Genomic DNA, 20,029 nt, shown 5'->3' with positions numbered 1-20,029 from the left:
TTGGAACCAGATGATCTTTCAGGTCCTTTCATGAACCAGGTCATTCTATGATTCTGACTCTATGATGGGGTTTGATTTTTGGGGGGGTTTTTTTTGTTTGTTTTTTTTATTGATTGGGTTTTTTGGGGGGATTATTTTGTTTTGTTTTGTTTGAGGGTTTTTTTGGGTTTGTTGTTGTTGTTTTTTGGGGTTTTTTGTGGGTTTTTTCCCTCAAATATAGCCTAAATAGATAAATATAACTTTACCTGCAATCAAGGACTGCCCTTTTCCTTCACCAAATAATGTGTGGCCAGAAAGGGGATGAGTTATGTACCTCCCCATACTCCAGAGCTGTTAAAACATAGCAAAGCAAGCAACTTTGCTCTAAGGACTGGCTAGACTGGCTTTCTTGAAATTATCTACAATGAAGAGCCATATTTCCTCACAATTCTGTGTCCTACCAGACTTGCAAACCTCTGACACAGTTTGCCATGGTAATTTATACCAAAAGATGAATGCTGGAGACTTTTCAGTGGTTGAGGTTGCTGGGCAGGATTAAAGGTATGAACTATTCCTGTGAAACCCCACTTCTGACTGCCCCTCTCTGCCATATTCTGTGTGTTGGGAACTGCAGTTGCAGATTTTACCTTTCTGCAGCTGCATAATCCCCACCCATTTTACCATCACTTGCTGACAGTGTCAGCAGGAATGGAAGAAAGTAGTCCCCACATTCTCCTTGCCTCCTTGATGTTCAGTTTTCTCCCCTGCTCAATCCAAGTGCTCACATCTTCCCGAGGTAAATGAGAAAGTTAAACCTATTTTTTTTCCTTTTCCCTCTAGATTAGATCTCAATCATGCCTATTCATTTATCAAATTCACCAGGTACCTGTACAAATGCTGCTGCCAATACAGAGAAGAGGGAGAGCTCAGGTGAGGGAATGAGTGACCAAGCTTTGTGCAGGAGAAAAGGGATATTTATTTTAGTGGTTGCAGCATCTTGTGGTGTGGTAAAGCTTTTGTGACACTATAGCAAAGTCACCAACTATCCATCCTCATGTCCGAATGGATAACCTTCACCCTGTCCCCTTTATTTATAGTGCCACATATTCTAGCCAAAGTACATCTTTTTATATATAGCTAGAATAGTGAAAAAAATTCTTGACTTCAGGTACACAGGTGGAATGAATGGGATTACAGCCCAACAAATGCCTAAATACGGGTTACTTACTGGTTTCTGAAAAAAAAAAAAAAAAGTTTGTTTTTTCTTGTACAAATATTTCTAAAATCACTATCTTACTTAAAAGAAACAAAAGTTCCATTTGAAAATATCTGGCTTTAATTCTTTTAACCATAGTCATTGCACTTGCTGACAAAAAATACCAATTCACAGCATGACACAGCTATCTATGAAATAATTTAACTGCATCATGCACAGTCAGCAGAGGTTCTGCACTGCAACTTGGAGAAAGAGACTTCATACTGTCACTCTCTGAGCTACATATAACGCTTCAACAATTTTCTTTCCTTCTATCTATTGAAAAAATATGGGCAGTTATCCAGTTACACCAGCACTTCCCTTGTAAACACCAGAGGTTTGCATCTGACATGAAAAAAAAGGTGTGGGGTTTGTTTGCATGTAATTTTAATTTTCAAGCACGGCCACAAACCATAAGTAATGCCAATAGCATAAGCAGGTACTCCTACCAGTGCCAGTTAAATCATTGCTTGATTTGACCTAACGCTTCAGACATTGATTCTACTCGGTGGCAGTATACATAGAAAAGGTAGCTATGCAAGAAGCCAAAATAACCACCAACCTTGAGTTTTAGAGCACAAGTGTTAGTTCTGAAGCTTGGTATCCTTGCTGTGTGTGGTTGTGTGTAAGCTGTCTAGAAGAACACCATTGCAGAATAAAAACCTCAGGAGTTTTAGCAACCATGTAAATGAAAACTCTCACAGCTGCTGCTTGAGTGCATGTAGAAGCGCATGTCTCTTGTTTGTCTGTGCATGGTGTACCCAGGTGGCAAATCAATCAGATTTTGCCTTTTCCCAGCACTCCTGGTTGTAGCAGGATGCATTGGGAGTGTAGAGCCCAGTGCATGCTGCTCACACCAGGCAGTATCTACCTGCTTCTGTTTCAAACCAAGCTCCTCTACACAGTAATCTGTTAGTACTTTTTCAAAGGCAAAAGGACTAAATTTTACTCTAATTTATGTGTTTGTACTAGCCATTACTCTGGGAAACATAGTTGTTGAACAAAGATGTGAGTTGTTAGAAGGACTCTGACATCTAAACCTTCCTAAATAATGTAACTTAGCAGTAAATGTTTTACTTCTTTTGAAGACTAGGTATGCATGGTATATTACTTCCAGTTGCATATTTTAAGTCACTGGGAGGAAAAAAAAAATCTTGGCCTAATAAAACCTAGGAAAAACTGGCAATGAGCAAAGAAGATCTGTGATCAAAAAAAAGTCGCAAAGTGGAAAAGTATTTTATGAATACATACTTACTATTAATTTTATTTACCAAAAATAGGTCATAAGTAGTAAACCTCTCAGCTATGACATATACAAATCTTGGCCCTTACCAGCCAGCTGCCCTTGATATAATATCACTTACATCAATTTCATGGGTCCAGCGTAGGCTAAAGAAGTCAAAAAAGTAAAAAAGTCAGTTTCAAACTCATTTTTAAGGTGAATAACCATCCTGCTGTATTTTTAGCTGTATATTTAGTACAATGGAAGCAGCTGTGATAGTCCTATGGTAAGGGACAAGGCAGTCTCTCCCAAGTGCTGCAAAAGCTGTATGGCTTGCTGTTAAAAAACACTGATGATGAACAGGTCTCTGAGTCCACCCAAAGCAGTAAGGATGGGTGATCCAGCAGCACAGGAGTGTAAGCCTGTAGCTGAGACGTGGTCTTCTGGAAACTGCTTTTAAAACAAAGGAACTATTTCTTGGCTGGCTCAGTTGATGGTCAAGTTCTTTTATTGCCATGAGCTGTGAGAACCAGTTGCATCAGACATTGCTGTAGAAATGTGAATGTGATTTATGACGGTCTGTAGTAATCCTGTACATCTCTTATGTCTGTGTTCTTATAGCCACTTGGGCACTGAAGTAGCTGAAATGAGAAAGAGGCAGCAGTCACAAAATGAAGGAACATCAGCTGTTTCTCAAGCACCTGGAAACCAAAGGCCCAACAACACATGTTGCTTTTGTTGGTGCTGTTGCTGCAGCTGTTCATGGTATGTTCTGTAGTATATTTGCTTCCATATCCACCACAGGTAAATTATGAAAATGGAAAGCGCTGGGAACATGTTAACCTCTGGGAGAGGAGACACAATTTAACTTTTCACTTAAAAATTTGACTTAAATATTCCCTGGTTTGTTTGGACATCTTGTGATGCGGAAGAGGGAAGAATAGTAAATTCAAACTATGTTTATCCTACTTAAACCATAACTAAATGACAAAATTCCACGTGTAAAACTTGTATTCAATAATGAATATTTTATAGATTGCATTCAAAACTTTTTTTTTCTGCTTGTATTTTTGATAGTGCAGTTCTCTGCATTCAGGGAAAATGAAAAGGAGATGGTCATAAATGTGAATATACGGTGTCCTGTTATATTACTAATATAAATTCTATAAATAAACTCAAATTTATCTTTTAAGTGGAGTGGCATAATTTTAGTGGCTGCCTGTCCCTTTCCTCAACAAAGAGCTCACTTGTAAAGTCAAAGATTTAAAGTTAGTTTCAGAAATAGCTTTAAATTCTCAGTGTCTTGAGATGCATCAGATCTTTATTTCTTATTTTTATGAACACAGTATTGAAATATAACGTAAATGACATGCAGTACTGTTCAGAGCTTCGGCATCATATTAACCAGACAGTTCAGCTTTTTTAGAGTGACCATTCTCTGTGTATCTGTGTTATTTTCACTTCAGTCAGCCATCTGGTCCCAGTCTAAAATCTGAGACTATTTGCTTCAGTATATTTAAAAATACATACCAGCATATATGAACTAGGTATCAAATGAGAGGTTTTTTTCCAAGATACTGCCACATCCTGGAGGCAGTAGCAGGATAGACCTGCCTTGGCTGTTACTTCCAGTTTCATCTGAAGGCAGAGTATATTTGGAGCAAGGATGAGCCAGAGCTCAAGTTTTACCAAATTACTTTGCAGTGTGTTCGATCCATATTGAGAAGTAGGTGAAAGTGTATTAAACAGAAAGTGAAGAGAAGGTGTTTTGTCATTTTTCTCTCTGCTCTGGGACAAAGGCACAATATCAGCTATACTGTTACAGGCCAGAGATTAATTTACCTCAATATCCTGTTTCAGGAAGTGACCTTTATCAGATACCACAAGACAAGGATAAAACAAGTAGATATGCACCTCCTCAAACTACCCACAGTAAAACACCTCACAACTATTGCCAATCTGCAACTTAGGGATTTCCTGGCCCAGAGTTCCTGTCTGCGTGGCTTATAGACCTTGGTGGATTTTTTTCTCCTTAATTTGTCAAACCATTTTTTAAAGCAACTTCCTGAAGTCATCTAAAGTTTTGGCATCCAGGGTTTCCTCTAGCAATAAATTCTACAATGGGCCTGTGCACTCCTTGAAGTATTACTCCCTTTTATTTGTGCTAACCTACTAGAAACTAGTTTAATTTGATTCTCCCTTGTTCTTATGTGAAGAACAGTTACTAATCATTCCCAGGATGGTCAGGATTTTACAGGGCATTCTCATATCTCCCTTCAGCTGCTTTTTTTCTTCCACAGGATTTTCTATTTTAATCTCTGTGATACAGAAACTGAACCAGACCACGATTTATCCTTATCTGTCCTGTTTACTCACCTACCTTGTGTCTCTCTATGTACCTTTCCTCTTCCACTATTTCCTGTCTGAGATGTGTGACTAGATCTGCTTTTGTGGTTGAGACATGGGTGCACCACATTTTGTGTTTGCTTTTGAGTTTTGTTACTAATTCTTAGCACTCTGCTTATTTTTTAACAACCCCAGAGATGATGTTTTCATGGAATTATCCACCCCGAATACAACATCTCTTTCCTGAATGAAAAGAAAGCCCATCATTATGCATGTACAGCAAGGGTTGGCTTTTGCCTTGCATAATAGAATATGAATAATATTCATATAATATCAATAGTATTCAATATCATTCTAATTTCTAAAACAATCCGTTCTCTTAATGACTACTAATTTCATTTTTTAAAGCATGCTGCAACTCAAGAAATCTTAAATTTGACAATGATACTCTATTTTGAAGCATTTGTGACCCTTTGAATGCCTCCAGTCCTTAGAAGGCAATACCATTATATATGTAAAGAGCTTATGCATATTAAGCCTAAATTAGAGTAATTATTAATTTAAAACATAGGATATACCTTCAGCTGCTCTAATAATTATTTTTACTGTCTTTCAGGGTTTTTGAGGGCTTGAGCTTGGGAATTTTTTTTCCAAAGTAGATTAGACAGAGCATGGAGAAATCCTGTTAGCTAGTTTTCAAGATAAGGTCAAATAAGTGATCAAAGGAATAGTTACATCGCTCGTGTTTGCTAAAATCAAAGAGACAGAAAAGGTTATGTAATAAGTATTTTCCAGCTTTAACTTCTATGATTTTGTAGTAGAAACTCTAATAGAGGAAAGATGGGATGAAACTTTGAAAAATGCAGTATGAAATGTTTCAGAATCTCAGTTGAAATGAAGTAACTGATGGTGTTGCCCAATTACTTTTGTAAATCAGAACTGTCTGGGAAGAGTACATGTTACTGTTCTTGCCTCAGTTGTCTACACTAAAAAATTACAAAAATAATAATAATTTTTAAAAAGTAACAAACTTTATTATTCTCTCATATATAGGGGATTCTAGCTAATTAATTCTGTAGGGTAGTTCTCTGTGATAGAAAATCCTAATCAACAATTGTAACAGGTTCTGTGGACCTAATATAATTACATACTTTCCCTAGTTCCACACTTCTTTGTATTTGAGTAACAAGAATTTCTCAATAAATACCTGTCTGGAAATCTTGCTGGATTTGTTAATGGGGAAGGCAATGTTCTAAGATTAGAATTTTCTTTTGTTTTTCCACCTGTGTGTGACTGACAATAGCTTCTACATCACTAACCCCTTATTGCCTCAACCTCTTTGCCATTCACAGAAATGGAAGGAGCATATGCAGATTTTAGTAAAAAAATTTCCCTTTTTACTGTTAAAAGAGTTAGTTCAATCGTTCCTATATACAAATAAATAATTAGAATTCTGAAAATATCTTTTGTGAATCATATGGTGCTTGTTTTCTTCTGTTCTACCCTATGCTAAAATCAAAGTAGGCATTAAGTCTTCTGTTTGCACAAGAGCATAGGCAAATATTCACACCTTTGTTTGGGGAAATAGTATAGAATAGACACTTATTAGGAGCAAAAAATTAAAGAAATTATTCTGTACACCTTATTAAAAACCTTTTTTTGTTTGTTTGTTTGCTTTTCTCTAATAAATCTTTTAAAAAGATAACAAATATTTGGAGGACTTCTCTACTGTTATGGGATAATCCTTGTAGGTAGCTCAGCCCTGGGCAGATGCTTACTCACTCCTCACCAGCAGGATGGAGAAGAGAATCAGAAAAGTGAAAGAGACAAAACTCTTTCATTGAGAGAAAGCATTTAATTGATAAAGCAAAGCTGTGTGCTCAAGTAAAGCAAAACAAAAAATTAGTTCACAGCTTCCCATTGTTCAGCCATGTCCTGGAAAGCCATGGTCCATCATTTTACAGTGACTTGGGAAAACAAATGCTACGGCTCTCAACCTCCATCCTTCCTTTTTTGTCTGCAGCTTCTATTGCTGATCACAATGTCATATGGTATAGATCATCCCTTTGGTCAGTTGTGGTCAGCTGTCCCAGCTGTGTCCCCTCACAGCTTCTTACGCACCCCAGCCACTCCATAGACAAGGCAATGTGCAAAAGAGAAATCCTTGATGCTCTGCAGTGACTGCTCAGCAGCAGCTATAACATTCATGTGTTATCAACACTGTTTTGCTCAAAACTCCAAAACATAGTGCCATAAGGATTCCTATGAAGGAAATTAACTCCATCACAGTCAGAATCAGTACATCTATTGGCACTGATAATCATCAAGACAGAAAATTGCTCAGTTTACAGGGATATAGCAAGACATATACTAAGGTTTGCTCAGACTGTAAAAGAATGGAGATTAACAGGACTATTAAGATGGCTATTTCATTTTAATAGGCATGCTCATGATATTGCCCAACTAATTTAAGCTCTAAACTTGTTTGAGTTCAAGTAGTGAAGGAAACACTAGTCCTCCTCAGTGGAAAAAAATGAAGTGCTTCTGAAGTTCCCAACAGGAAATGCTTATCCCCTTACAGCAGAAGCAGATGATTCATCCCTGTGAAGACCATCTCTTGACCTTCCTCTCTTCATTGACCAGACATAGACCTTAGGCACGCATTTCAGAAAGACTGCTAAATGAAAGTAGATAACAGACAAGTACCAGGCATGTACCTATGGTCCTAGACTGAATCACCTCATGTTTTAAACTTCTGTAAAGCTCCATTTCAATAGAGGACAGAAGAATGTACTTCCTTAAAAGGCATAATTTCAATTACTAGAGTAGCCTGAGACTTGCAAAATTTGCAGTAAGTCTTCTAACATGACAGTCCATAATTTCCACAATTACACTTTCTCCAGAGAGTTGCCCATTTAGTACTTAGAGCGGCGACTTTATAGTTTTGAGCTCAATTTGGCAAGGTTAGAGGAGTAAGCCTGCTATTTCATGCCCCCCAATCCTATTTAGCAAACCATTACTCCAGCTTCCTGAGCAGATATAAAACTAGTTGTTCTCTTGCAAACACTTGTAAATTACATTCTTAAAAAAAAAACTCTTCAGGCACTAGCCCAGGGAAGTTGCCTTTTCTGCCAATTTTATTTTGCTTCCTTCATTTTCTCCTATCCAGAGCAGGAGTCATATCTTTTTATCCCCTCTTCCTTTTGATAAGGTGCTCAGTGAATTTGAAAGCTGTGGGACACTCTGATGCCTGATAATCTGTCTCCTTTTGCTGTACACAGAAGGCTCAGAAGGGATCTGACACCTTCCCTGCAAGAGACTTTAGCAGCATGGCAGTCTGGGGGACATGACAAGGCGTGCAGGGGATAAGTGAAGATGATCACTTAGCTTCACTTGTAGCTAGACTGAAGTGAGTGAGCTGAAAGGCCTTTACCCAAAAATATAACCATTTAAACTGCTGAAGACTTGTGGAAGAGAGTTTCCCACACACAAGAGATTCCAGGGAAGATAGGGTATTTGCCATCTTGGCAGTAAACAAGAGTTGCTCTTGGCAAGAAACCTCTCTCCTCAGTTCATATAACTTGTCTATGACTGCTGTGAGTTAATCTGAAACTTTTTCCTGATGACATTGCTATACAAATATTTTTCTTTATTGAAGGGAACATTTTCCCTGCAAGAGTGTCACAATTTACTTGGGCCTGCAAGAAAATATTTCTGTCTCTTGTGTCATGAATATGAAATGTCAGACACAGTTCTAAGAACAATTTTAAATTGCATTCATATTTGGTCTCTATGGGGTTCAGTGTTATCCTCCTAACAACCAGTGTGCTCTAAATGGAAAAAAAAAAAAAAAAGAAAAAACAAAAACAAAAACACCCAACATTTTACTTTTCTCTTTTATCTTTTTTATTTCCCCTTCACTTCCCACCTCTCCAGTACTTTGAGAAGTACAACATTTTCCTGGCATACTCACTGTTAGTTTGCTATTGAAAACTTGTGTCAAGGCTTTGCATAAGTCTATACAAGATATTTTCTGAGGACTACAGTCATGGCTGCTTTATTTTATTTAACAGTAGTAGAAAATTTGAAGGACAGAGAAGCAAAGAAAGGATGGAAACAAAAAGCAATTTAATGCAATGTTATAGTCACATGTTCATAAGTATGTTGAAAACAAATCCCATATCCTTTTTCCCATGCCTGTCTGCAGCAGAACTTATTGATTAGGAGCAGACTAGAGGTGTACTGGTACAAAAGAAGTCACCCAAGCTCCAGGATGTTGTTAAAGCTTCTGGCAAGAAAAGAAATTCTTTATCTTTGAAACAAAAAGCACTGACTTTGAAAAATGTATTTTGTCTTTTAATTTTGTTTTTAATTCTTTTTTTCCTCCCTGAACACATAGGACAAGACGTCTAAAATAGGTGTACTCAATTCTCTGTGTTTTACCTTTTCAAAACATCACATTTGAGAAAAAGGTAATATGGAAAAGTGCATCAGGAATTTTTTTATTCTAGCGCAGAATACTGAAGTGCAGGCTACTGTGCTCTATTTTACTGAAATAGAAGGTGATATATTTAAAAATATTTAATGGGAAAAGATGTTCCAATCTGAGCCTTTTTATACTTTAAAATATCACAGAACACCCTTACATTTTTGCCACTTGCTATTGCAGAGGTCAAAGATGAAAACATTCCATCTCTTTCCTGGGGAATAATTTATTCTGAGGGAGAGAAGGCTTAGGAACTCATGCTTTGTGCAGCTATGGGACAGTATCATCTAATAATCAGAGTGCAATGGACAGCACTGGTGCTTTCTTAGGGAAATAGCACTAGTTCTTTGATGGGTAGTATTTAAAGCTGGATAAAATCCAATATCTGGCTTGTCACTGAACATGATATCCGTGAAAATCAGTCTTAAATCACCTTGTCTTTAATTCCACATATGCTCAATGCTGAACCCATGAGAGAAAGGTGGCAGATATTCTTGTTGTCGATGGAATGCACCATGGTGTCAGTGTGGACTGAGGACTCAAGTATCTAGACCTCAGAAATGGGCCTCTCGAGGTTCCCTGAGATACTTCAAAAGAATTAAATTATCAGCATTTGGAAAAATAATCAGAATACAGAATACACACTAAAAATAAATAGGTTGTCAAGCTGGTTTGTCTCGTACTTCTCTAAGTTAACAATGCTTATTAAATATTGCCCAAGTAAAGCATTTCTTTTCCCTTTAAAGCAAAAGCAAGAGATGATCTCAAAACTGAAAAAAAAAAAAAAAAACCAAAAAAAAAACCAAAACACATAAAACAGAGCAGGGAAGCAGGTTTTCCTAATAAGTATGAAATTTAATAAGCTCATTCTCCTTTACAATTAGGATGGGGGAAGTGATTTTGCTGGAAATTTATGGAAGTTTAGGTCCTCAGGGCAGGCTGGAGACAGGTGGCTCTGTGCATGCTTGTTTACACAACTCTCCTAGGGCAACACAGCCTGACTTGCCAACCTCTGGGCTTGTACCCTTCTGTGACACTGGGCCAGATTGTCAGTGTCAGCCTAATAATTCCTGGAAGTCTGCTCTCTCCTTGAGCCAGACCACAAATTTACCTCATGTGTGGTTCAATACACAGCTTATCCCAAAGCTCCAGAGCTGGCAAGTAAAGTCAGCTTTGACCACTCCTTGCACCTCCCTGTGAAGTAAATGTGAAATGCTGCGTTTTCAAAAGAGGGGGGCATATTTCTTTGCCACAAGGTTTAAAGGTAGGTGGGCTCACAAATAAGCTAACTGCTCCCAGCTACTAGTCTATAATATTTCCTGCATCTGCTTCTAGAGTGTAAGATGTGAATGCAGGAAAACAAGATGTTACTGGCAAACCAAAAGGACTTTAGAAATAACATTTACAGAGGATAAAAAGTTAGTGTAAAATAACTAAAGGAAGCTTAAAGTTAATCTATTGCATCTCATGAGAACCTGCCTTGGTCACTATGGAGCCCTCTTCTGAATTAATCAAATATATCTCACCTCACCTCATCAAAAAACAGCTAAGAAATCCCTTAATCCAAGCTAATGCACCACCTTTTCCTTTTCACCACCTGTCTTCCTTTCTTCTTCTTAGCCTCTTGCCACCTACCTCCAAATTCCTGTGGGAGCAGAAGTTCTTGCACAGCCTTGGAGTAGGGGCAAGGACAGTGAGCCACTTTCCCACAGCAGAAAGGGGTTTCCACAGGAAATTTGCCAAGAAGTAGATTTGATGCAGGCCATTGCTTTCTGGGACATGTAAAGTAAATTAAAATCATGTCCTTCTCTGGGAGAAAGCTGTAAGCTACACACTGCATTTATTTTGGCAAGTGGTGCAAAACAGTAATCACTAAGACACTGCCAGTCTACCATGAAATCATGGTGAAAGCACTAAGATACACAAGACACTACACAGATGTTCAGCATATATAAATAATTCTAAATTAGTTTCCAACCAAGAACCCTGGTTTGAAAAAAACTTTCAGCACTGTAAACCGAGTCTAAGTCCATGCAAACTGATGTATCTATTTTCAAAGGTATGAGGAAAACTTGTTTCTCCTCATAATAAAATAATAAAATAATAAAATAATAAAATAATAAAAATAGAAGGCTAATGCGAACATGGAGCAACAGCTTCTTCAGCAGTTGGTCTGTTAACTTTCATCACAAGCCAGTGGTAGAATCCTCATTAACATCAAAACCAGCCCTGGGCTCTCTGTGCCAAGCTTTCCTAGTATCAGGATTTTATTCTTAATAATTTAAACTTTGAAAGCTCATTTCATTTTGAGGAACAGATGGAGGGTCATGTGTTTACTGATATTTTTCCCCATCTGTGATAACACAAGCAGGTTAGAGAATGAGTAGATGGTAAACATAATAGATTAGCAAATTTTAAACAAATGTTTCTGAAGATTCACAAATGAAATGCAGATTCCTTTGTGTGTAGTACTACTAAGACACAACCCCCTGATCAGTTCTAACTGCAGAAAATAGTCTTATTTCCAGCAGAAATTTCTGTAAAGAAAATTACAGTAAAAAAAAATCAGAGCTGCAGTTCTAAATTGAAGAACAAATACATGCTCAGAGGGGATTTGGGATTACGCAAGGCTCATTCTAATTCAGTGGTGCAAAAGATACCAACAGTAGCTCCTTAGAAGGAGAGAGCAGACTAAATCATGTTAACTTTAGAAAATGATCTTGATTCTGTCCTGGCACAGAACACAGGAGTGTATTCAGGGACAGCTGCTCTTGAGGAGACTGGAGGGAGAGAAAGCAGTGGCAGAATCACTTCATGGGGAAAAAGCAGCTTGATGCCTCCTCTGAGACTGTTTAAGAGATAGATTGCTTCAGAGCATCAGCATCTTGGCTCTCCCTCACCCCTTATACCCATTTCCCACCTGCACCAAAATGCTGTTCAGCTTGGTGTCTGTGGAACACTGGCTGGAGAAGGACTTGTAATGTCATGACAGATTTTCTGTCACCAGAGCACAGCTTGACTGTTGCTGTGGAGGAAAAAAAAAAAAAAAAAAAAAAAAAAAAAAAAAAAAAAAAAAAAAAAAAAAAAAAGGAGTGCTGAAAATGCCTGAGTCCAGTTTATGCTGTGATTTACAGATATTAGAAGTTTGGAGCCTTTGAAATCTTCCCTGACAGGGTTTGGGCTGCTTTTGGTTTTCCTATGACAAATCTTCAATTAGATATTTACACAAAGATGCATTAACTCAGAAGTCCATGGAAAACCACATAAACAGAGAAGCACGTGAAAGATCACAATGGGTCTGAAATCAAAATACCACCTGAAGTAAGGTATGTTGATAGATGGTGACATTTTAAATGTTCCAAAGTCTCCTTGCAAACCCTCTGAACTTTATTAATTGTGGAATAATAAAAACTTTAATATTCAATGTGCAAAAACAATAACAAAACAGCCTTATCCAAATTAAACATGCTGACAAGTGTCTATACCACTAAGCAAGCTAAGCAGGGCCTGGCTCCAGTGGGCTACAGTCAGCCTGTACAGTAAATTGTTAGCAAGTGTTAACTCCCTGGCAGAGATTTGGCCAGTGCCAAAGTGCAGTGTCAGCCAATGGCCTATGGCAGGTGCAGAAACCCTGTTTTGAGTATGGGTTTCAGTGGACTGGAGCTATGTGGTGACAGTCAACCTCAGGACACCCCTAGACCATTTTGTCTACAAGAATAAATGCAGCCTGTAGCTCCAAACCAAAAGGGGAAATCAATTAGGCTACTAATACCTGCCAGCAGCAGAATTTCCATCTTGCATAGGTTTATTTTTTAACCGTGTATAATTCCAAATCGGTTTAAAATGCCAGTTAAAACAGGAATAAATGTCTAGCACTTTAAAGAGAAAAAAAAATGAGAATATTTCATGGAAATTAGTCTGGACCCCTAGTAGGAAGCACCTATTAGATGGAGATCCTCTCACTAGAAAAGTGGGTCAGACATTCATTATGTGAGTCAGAAAGGCAAAGAAGATACGAGTCTTGTCTAGTCATCCCTAGTAATACCATAGCACATATATTTGTCTAGATGGCAGCTCTGGTTCCTCTGAAATACCCGGTTGAGGGCTGGATACTGGCAAATGCTGAGCATCCATTATGAAGGGATGGGTAATTTCAGTTTTTGTTGACATCCATGCTGAAAATGCTTCCCAGCTGAGGGCCTCGTTTAACAAAATTTGGAAAAACCAGCACCCACAAAACAGATATCTGTAATATACACAGACTGACACAGAAGGTCTCAATCCTGTTTGTTATCTGGAAGAATGTAAAGTAGGACATCCCTCATCTTACTTGACTGTGATGTGGATAAGCATAAACTAGTTTAATCTGGGCTCATTTCACAAAATATGGTGTTCATAGATATCATGGTAGGAATTATCCTTCAGAATTTCCTAAAACTCTCTTTAACTAGATTAATTTGCAACACCTTATGAAAAGAAAAATGTGAATTTAGTATGAGTGTTTCCAGGCATCCCTTTCCCACTTGGAAGCTGTATCTAAATCTATGGAATCTATCTACATTACCAAAGTAGTGACTCTATTCAAGCTCAATTCTTTACTCCAACTTTAATATCTGAGAACCAAGAATAATAAAGACCACTACAGAAACTGAGACTAGGCTCATTTATCAGAATTAGTTGAGACCATTAGGCTTGCTTGCTAGTGATTTGAAGGGCTTTTATTCATCGAACTTTGAAGGGATACAATTTCTATTTCTTTGAACAGTACAGAACTGTCACTTTTAATTGTCTCAGCTATATGAAGGAATTGCTTGCAAAATATCTGCAGCCAGGAGTAAGGACACTGCAGATTGTCCAGTAATTAAATGTATCCATCATACAGGATGGAATATGAATAGTAATATTATACTGAAGGAAGGAATGAAGCTGACAACCAGACTAGTGATCTGTTGGGTGACCTGACAAGAGAAATACATCCTTTAGTTGAATATTGCCTAAAGCAGAAACCATCTCTAACATAATGGAAGAAAGCTAGAGTAACTTCACTAGAAATCATTGATAAGCAAACTTTGGCAAGCCTTGGGTTTCTTACCTATACAGAAATTACATTCCACATGTGAGAACAAAAATCTCAAAAAAATATCCTTGAAAGGACTAACAGTTTACAAAAGTTGTAAATTACTTTTGTTGTGGCTATCATTACGTAAAAGTAATATAATCTCTAAGGTAAAATCCAGCAGAAAGTATATTTTCTTATAGCTTTTCAGAAGAACAAAATATTGTAAGTAAAAAAGAGTTTAAGAAAGCCAGATTGCTTTAAACCACTATTTCTTTCCTCTCTTGCACAGTTAGAAATTTTGATTTGTACTAGTCTAAGTTTGAGGGAGATATTGTCCTTCATTTTAGAAGTTCAAGTACAGTGCACACTGGTAGTTTCCATCTGCCTTTGAGCTCCTGCTGAGCTGCAATATCTGCAGGTAGGAAGATTAAATAAGTCACACAAGAGCAGAGGAAGAAAACAACACGTTCAGTAAGGCTGTCCATTAAAAGGGCCAGTATTCTTTCACATAACATTTAAACTACATTGACCTTGAGAACAGTTCTCTCCTTCACTCTGAAGTCATCCTGAAATGTAAATATAACTGAACTATTTTAAGTTGGTCTCCAATAGATTCCTCAATTGCAATCTCTTTTTAAATGTGTTGTTTGTGGCAGTACTGGCCACACCTGGAGCACCATATCTAGTCCTGGGCTCTTCATTGCAAGAGCCCTGGGTAAACTGGAGATTCCAGCAAGAGGCCTCTAAAATGATTAAAGGACTGGAGCTCCTCTCCTGTGAGGAAAGGCTGAGAGACCTGACATGGTTCCACCTTGTGAAGAGAAGGCTCAAAAGAATCTTATCAATATTTATAAATACCTGAAGGGAGAGAACAAAGAGGATGGAGCCAGGGTGTTTTCAGTGATGCCCAGTGACAGGACACCAGAGGCAAGGAAAACAAGCTGTAACACAGGAGGTTTCCTTTCAACATCAGGAAACACTGAACTCAGTGCACTGAACTCAGTTTTAAAAGTCAGATCTTAAATGTTTGCAAAACATTTCTGGGTTTTTTAGTGAATATTTTAGGAGAACATCCCTTTTATCAAGAGTTTTCCAGCAAGTTGGTTTTTCCATTACCAATACACTTCTAAACATTTTCTAAAAGATAAAAGAATCTGTATAAAAATTACATCAAAGATCACATTGCAAATATCGATCTATGATGGAAGATGTATTGACATGTGGATTTTTAATTCTACAAGGCATTGCTTTCAAATTTTTCATGGGATCCAAAAGGAAAATGTAGGAAAAAATGTAGGTAAACTTGACAATTTGCTTGTCAAACATACACTAATTTCAACTTTGATGGAAAATACGTAAGGAAAATATATCTCTGGCTTTATAAAGATTGTTAATCTGACTGTCTCTTATGAAGAGAAAAGATTACCAGATTTTATATCTATTCCATTTTAAAATATTAAATATACAGGAAAGGGAAGAGAATGAAACACTGCAGATTTGCTAAAACCTTTTAAGTACTTGCTCTACCAAGCACATGACTTACTTTAGTTTAGCACTCATGTTTCAGTAAGGACGATCTACCTTCACAGTGCCATGTGGGATGCAATTTAATAACCTTATATAATGATCTTACATAAACTCCAAAATCTTGGCCAAGACTTCCCATTAACAAAGGGATGATTATACTCTTAAGCAGTAGATCATTTGGGTTCAATTCTGCTTCTACTCAAGCTGAGGAATAGCACAACATAATACTATCAGGACAAAGCTAAACATCTTAACTGACTAGACCTTAACAACCTGAGGCATTCCAGATATCTAAACAGTGTTTTACACCAATCTCCTTTTTTTTAAATTATTTATAACTGAATCTATATTGACTTTTGACCAGTTAGGCTGAATGGTATTTGACCAGTTAGGCTGCACAGTATTAAGAAAGCACAGCAATTGAAAACTAGTAAGAAACCTAACCCACTCTCCCCCACATCTGAAGTATGACAGAAAGACATAATATCAAATGAACCGAGAAGTTTCTTATTTTTCATGGGAAGGTTCACAGCTCTCAACATAAATGATCTGGCCTTATCATAAACCTTTGAACAAAAGAACTCACAGAACTTAGTCCAGGTTTGCACAAGGAAGAAAGTTTGGACCCTATTAATCTGTAGTATTTTAAAGTGTATTTCCTTTTGAACTCTTAAATGTCTCACAGGGCTAAAAGCTGCTCGCTTCACACAGAAAAGCTGAAATAGCACTGCAAGAGCAGCACTAAAGAATAAACATAGGAGAATGGGCAGTGGTTCTTTCAGTCACTCTGGATTGCTGCTACAGTACTGGTGTCAGAAATAAGACAATGAATGGGCCAAGATATGCATCTGCAGGCACAAGGGGTTTTGACTTCATCTCTACTCCTGTGTCCACACACTCCACAGCCATACCATCAATGCTACTCTTCTAGAAATCTCAAGACTGTTTCAGGAAGAAATGACACTTTAAATACAACAGACAAATGCAGTTTCTGCTGTGCATTGGGATTTTAATGCTGTAAAGCATTGTTCTTCACGCTTCTCTCCATAGTTCTTAGTATAAACACAATTCTGAGTGAAAAATGGAGATGCTGTTTGCAGAACTCTGAGAGATGAGGCTTTCATAAATACATAAAAACATAAATACTCTATGTATCATGAAGTTAGGAGTTACAGACACTGGATTTCCTGATGAGCTGTTTTCTTAATAGAGAGTCTCTTCTCTTGTAACAAGAAAGCCTACTGCAAAAGAAATCTGCTATGACAGAAAGTAATTTTTCTAAAGAGTTTCTTAAAGTTAAGCACAATATTTCATTTAAATCTATTCTATTATTACATTAACTAGAATTACTCACAAAGGAATAGTAAGAATAGTGGTAACTAGCAATAAATAAAACCAAAACAACTGATTATTTAAACTGTAATGATAATTATTTTCAGAACTATCAAAAGCAGTTAGGAAATATCATTAAACTTTTCCACAAACACTATTTCACTATTTTATTAGAAATCCAATTCAGAAGTAAAATTACTTTTAACTGCCAAATCTGTGGGAGAAAAAAAAAAAAAAAAAAACCACCACCAATTCCATTCAGCTGCATTCTCCATAAAACCCTGGTGGAAGGGTCCATGAAACAGCCTCTGTATCCATCCTGGGTAGGAAAAATCAGACCAGAAAATTTACACCTTGCACTCCCGCTTGGCCCAGAGAATTTATGGTATGCAGAAATGTGCATTTGGGAGCCAGAAATCTACCTGCATTTAATATTACTTGTATCCTGAGCAGAGGATCCTAAACTTTTTCATTGAAAGCACATTCACAGCACATAGAAGTGATCAAATGTCTGTTACAAACTGTTTCTCAGCTGTGTGCTCTTCAGAGATGAAAAAAGGAGAAAAAAACGAACTACAACACTACACAAACTACAACATAAACTGAATCGAGGGGAAAAATACAACAAAGAAAAATTGGAAAGGAAATATTGTAGGTTTTCTGGAAGAGACAAACCACTTATTTTAGTTTATCTTACTTTTTGTGACCTATGAGAAAAAAACAGGCTACTTATTACTGCAGCTCTTGTAGCTAAAGTCTAAAACAAGACCTCACTGTAAGCTGAACAAAGAGCTGGGAGGTTTGTGACTCCACATTCTATCCCTCATCACATGCTTTGAAATACTGGAGGAGTTTTAGCTAGGATGGCTAACTTGCAAATACCTGCATTATTAAAAAAAAAGAAAAAAATTGTTTAGGGTTTTTAGTTACATGAGATAAGACTCACAGTATCAGATGTCCAGTTTATAAATTCAACTTGTAAACACTTTTTTTTTCTGCTCTAAAACAGCTCAGTCCAAGTTGGAATCTATGCTTGTTTGTTTTTTCATTTTAAAAACAATTTGGATCATACGTGCCTCTTGCATCATCTTATCACCTAAGGCAAATGTAACTCTGGCACTCAGAAAACACAGCACCACAGGTACCTGGACTTTTTGAAAGGAGTTTATAGTTTCAGTGGACACTGCCAAGTGGACTGATTAAAGCCTTATGGTAATTGTTGGCTTGCCCCCAACAGACTGCTTTCCTATGTCAGTCTGCTAAACACAATCTCATCATTTAGTTTTAAGCACAAGACAATTAATTTTTTACTCAGAGTAGGATATAGCTATTTTTAATAAATTTCTAATTTGTTTTCAATACAAAATTTTATATCCTATATTTCTTTATTGAATTCAGTAAAGAGCTATAAATCATTGTCTTGTTAAAGAGCTAGGATTGACATGAATGACAAAAATACTTTCACTTTTTTTGATCTGTTTCTTATGTGTAAAATAAATATGTTCTCCTCTCTGAGTAAAGATCATATTCTGATCAATTTAAGCAAACGATTCCATAGGCTTTTGACCACTATTTCATTCTAAAGTGTTTCACAGACTACCAACGCAGACATATGGAAATAACAATTTTACTACATATCACTTGTGTTCACCTTGCAGACCTCCAGGCATCCATTTAAGCCTCCACTCTAGAATTCATTTATTGCCACAGATTTGGCTGATGTTTTGAATATACTGGTGTTATTGGAAGAGTTGTGGAGCTTTAGTCTGTCTTGCTATTCTTACATAGATATAAACTCAGGGTCAGATAAGAGATGTATCCCCTTTCTCTCTAATACAGCCACAGACTTGAAGGATATATTGCAAGTTTATCTGAGCCTATGAAAATGTCTAGTGCAAGGCATCACCTCTTCATAAAAAAAATGATTGTAGGTCCAGTTTTTCTCAGAATAATCATTCTGGATATTATTCACTAATTGTAACAAAAAAGGGAAGTCTTTCCTTAACTTTCATAAGAGCAGGTTTTTTACCCTTTACTCAGGTTGCAAAAAAGAGATATCCTTGGATAATATGATTCATGTAACATTTTGTTCTCATTGACACTTATTTTTGTGACATTGAAATGGAGGTAGAAGACAGTGATTTGAGATTAACATGACTGCATTGTTTTTTATGAATGGATCACAATAATATTGCAGGTTTTTTTCGTTATTGCTTTGTATAGTGTAGCAAATTTATCATTCTCCTCTGTGAATAAACAAACACAGTCCTGACTAGTATACAGTAACATCAACGTTAAATATTCCAGTTGTCAGAATAGAATGAGGTGACAAAATGATATTGAGTCTTGGCTAAATCAGGTTTCATAAAAGAAATTAGAGAATCCCAGTATAGTTGTCTTTTCCATTATCATACAGCATATGGGATATCGGGACCACATCTATCTCTGACATCCAACAGAGCCTCAGCATTAAGGAGTGAGCTTCTGAATAGAATTGTGCAAACAATTGATTTTTCAGTGACTGATTGTTGAACCACAGTATTAAAGACAGCTTGATCAGATTGAACTACAATCAAAAATTAAAAAGATACTAGCATGCAGGGGTTTTTTTGCATCTGAAATAAAACCAGAAAAAAATTATTCATATAGCATATTTTAAGCCGAGCCTTTGTAATAAAAGCAAAGGAATCAGAGAGCATGGAGATCAGCAGGAGCACGCCCATTTTGAATTGAAGAGTGAAGGTATTTACCCAGCTGGTAAAAGACTGAGACAAAGATGGGCACCAACACTAAGAGTTTTCAAAACTACCTTCTCCCTGTTTC

The 20,029-nt window shown here is 37.0% G+C and overlaps 1 protein-coding gene across 1 annotated transcript in view; it reads left to right on the top strand.

The window, feature by feature from the left end:
- Positions 1-3,001: 3,001 nt before the first annotated feature.
- The window catches only part of RGS17 (regulator of G protein signaling 17), a 28,394-nt gene continuing 11,366 nt past the window's right edge, over positions 3,002-20,029 (top strand). Inside the window, exon 1 of the mRNA XM_066315501.1 lies at positions 3,002-3,221. Coding sequence (XP_066171598.1) covers positions 3,028-3,221 — 194 coding nt within the window. The 5' untranslated portion in view covers positions 3,002-3,027. The remainder of the gene's footprint in view (positions 3,222-20,029) is intronic.

The sequence above is a fragment of the Sylvia atricapilla genome, chromosome 3 (assembly GCF_009819655.1).
Source record: "Sylvia atricapilla isolate bSylAtr1 chromosome 3, bSylAtr1.pri, whole genome shotgun sequence".
In the NCBI taxonomy this organism is placed as follows: Eukaryota; Metazoa; Chordata; class Aves; order Passeriformes; family Sylviidae; genus Sylvia; species Sylvia atricapilla.
This window is presented reverse-complemented; position numbering and strand designations above follow the sequence as displayed.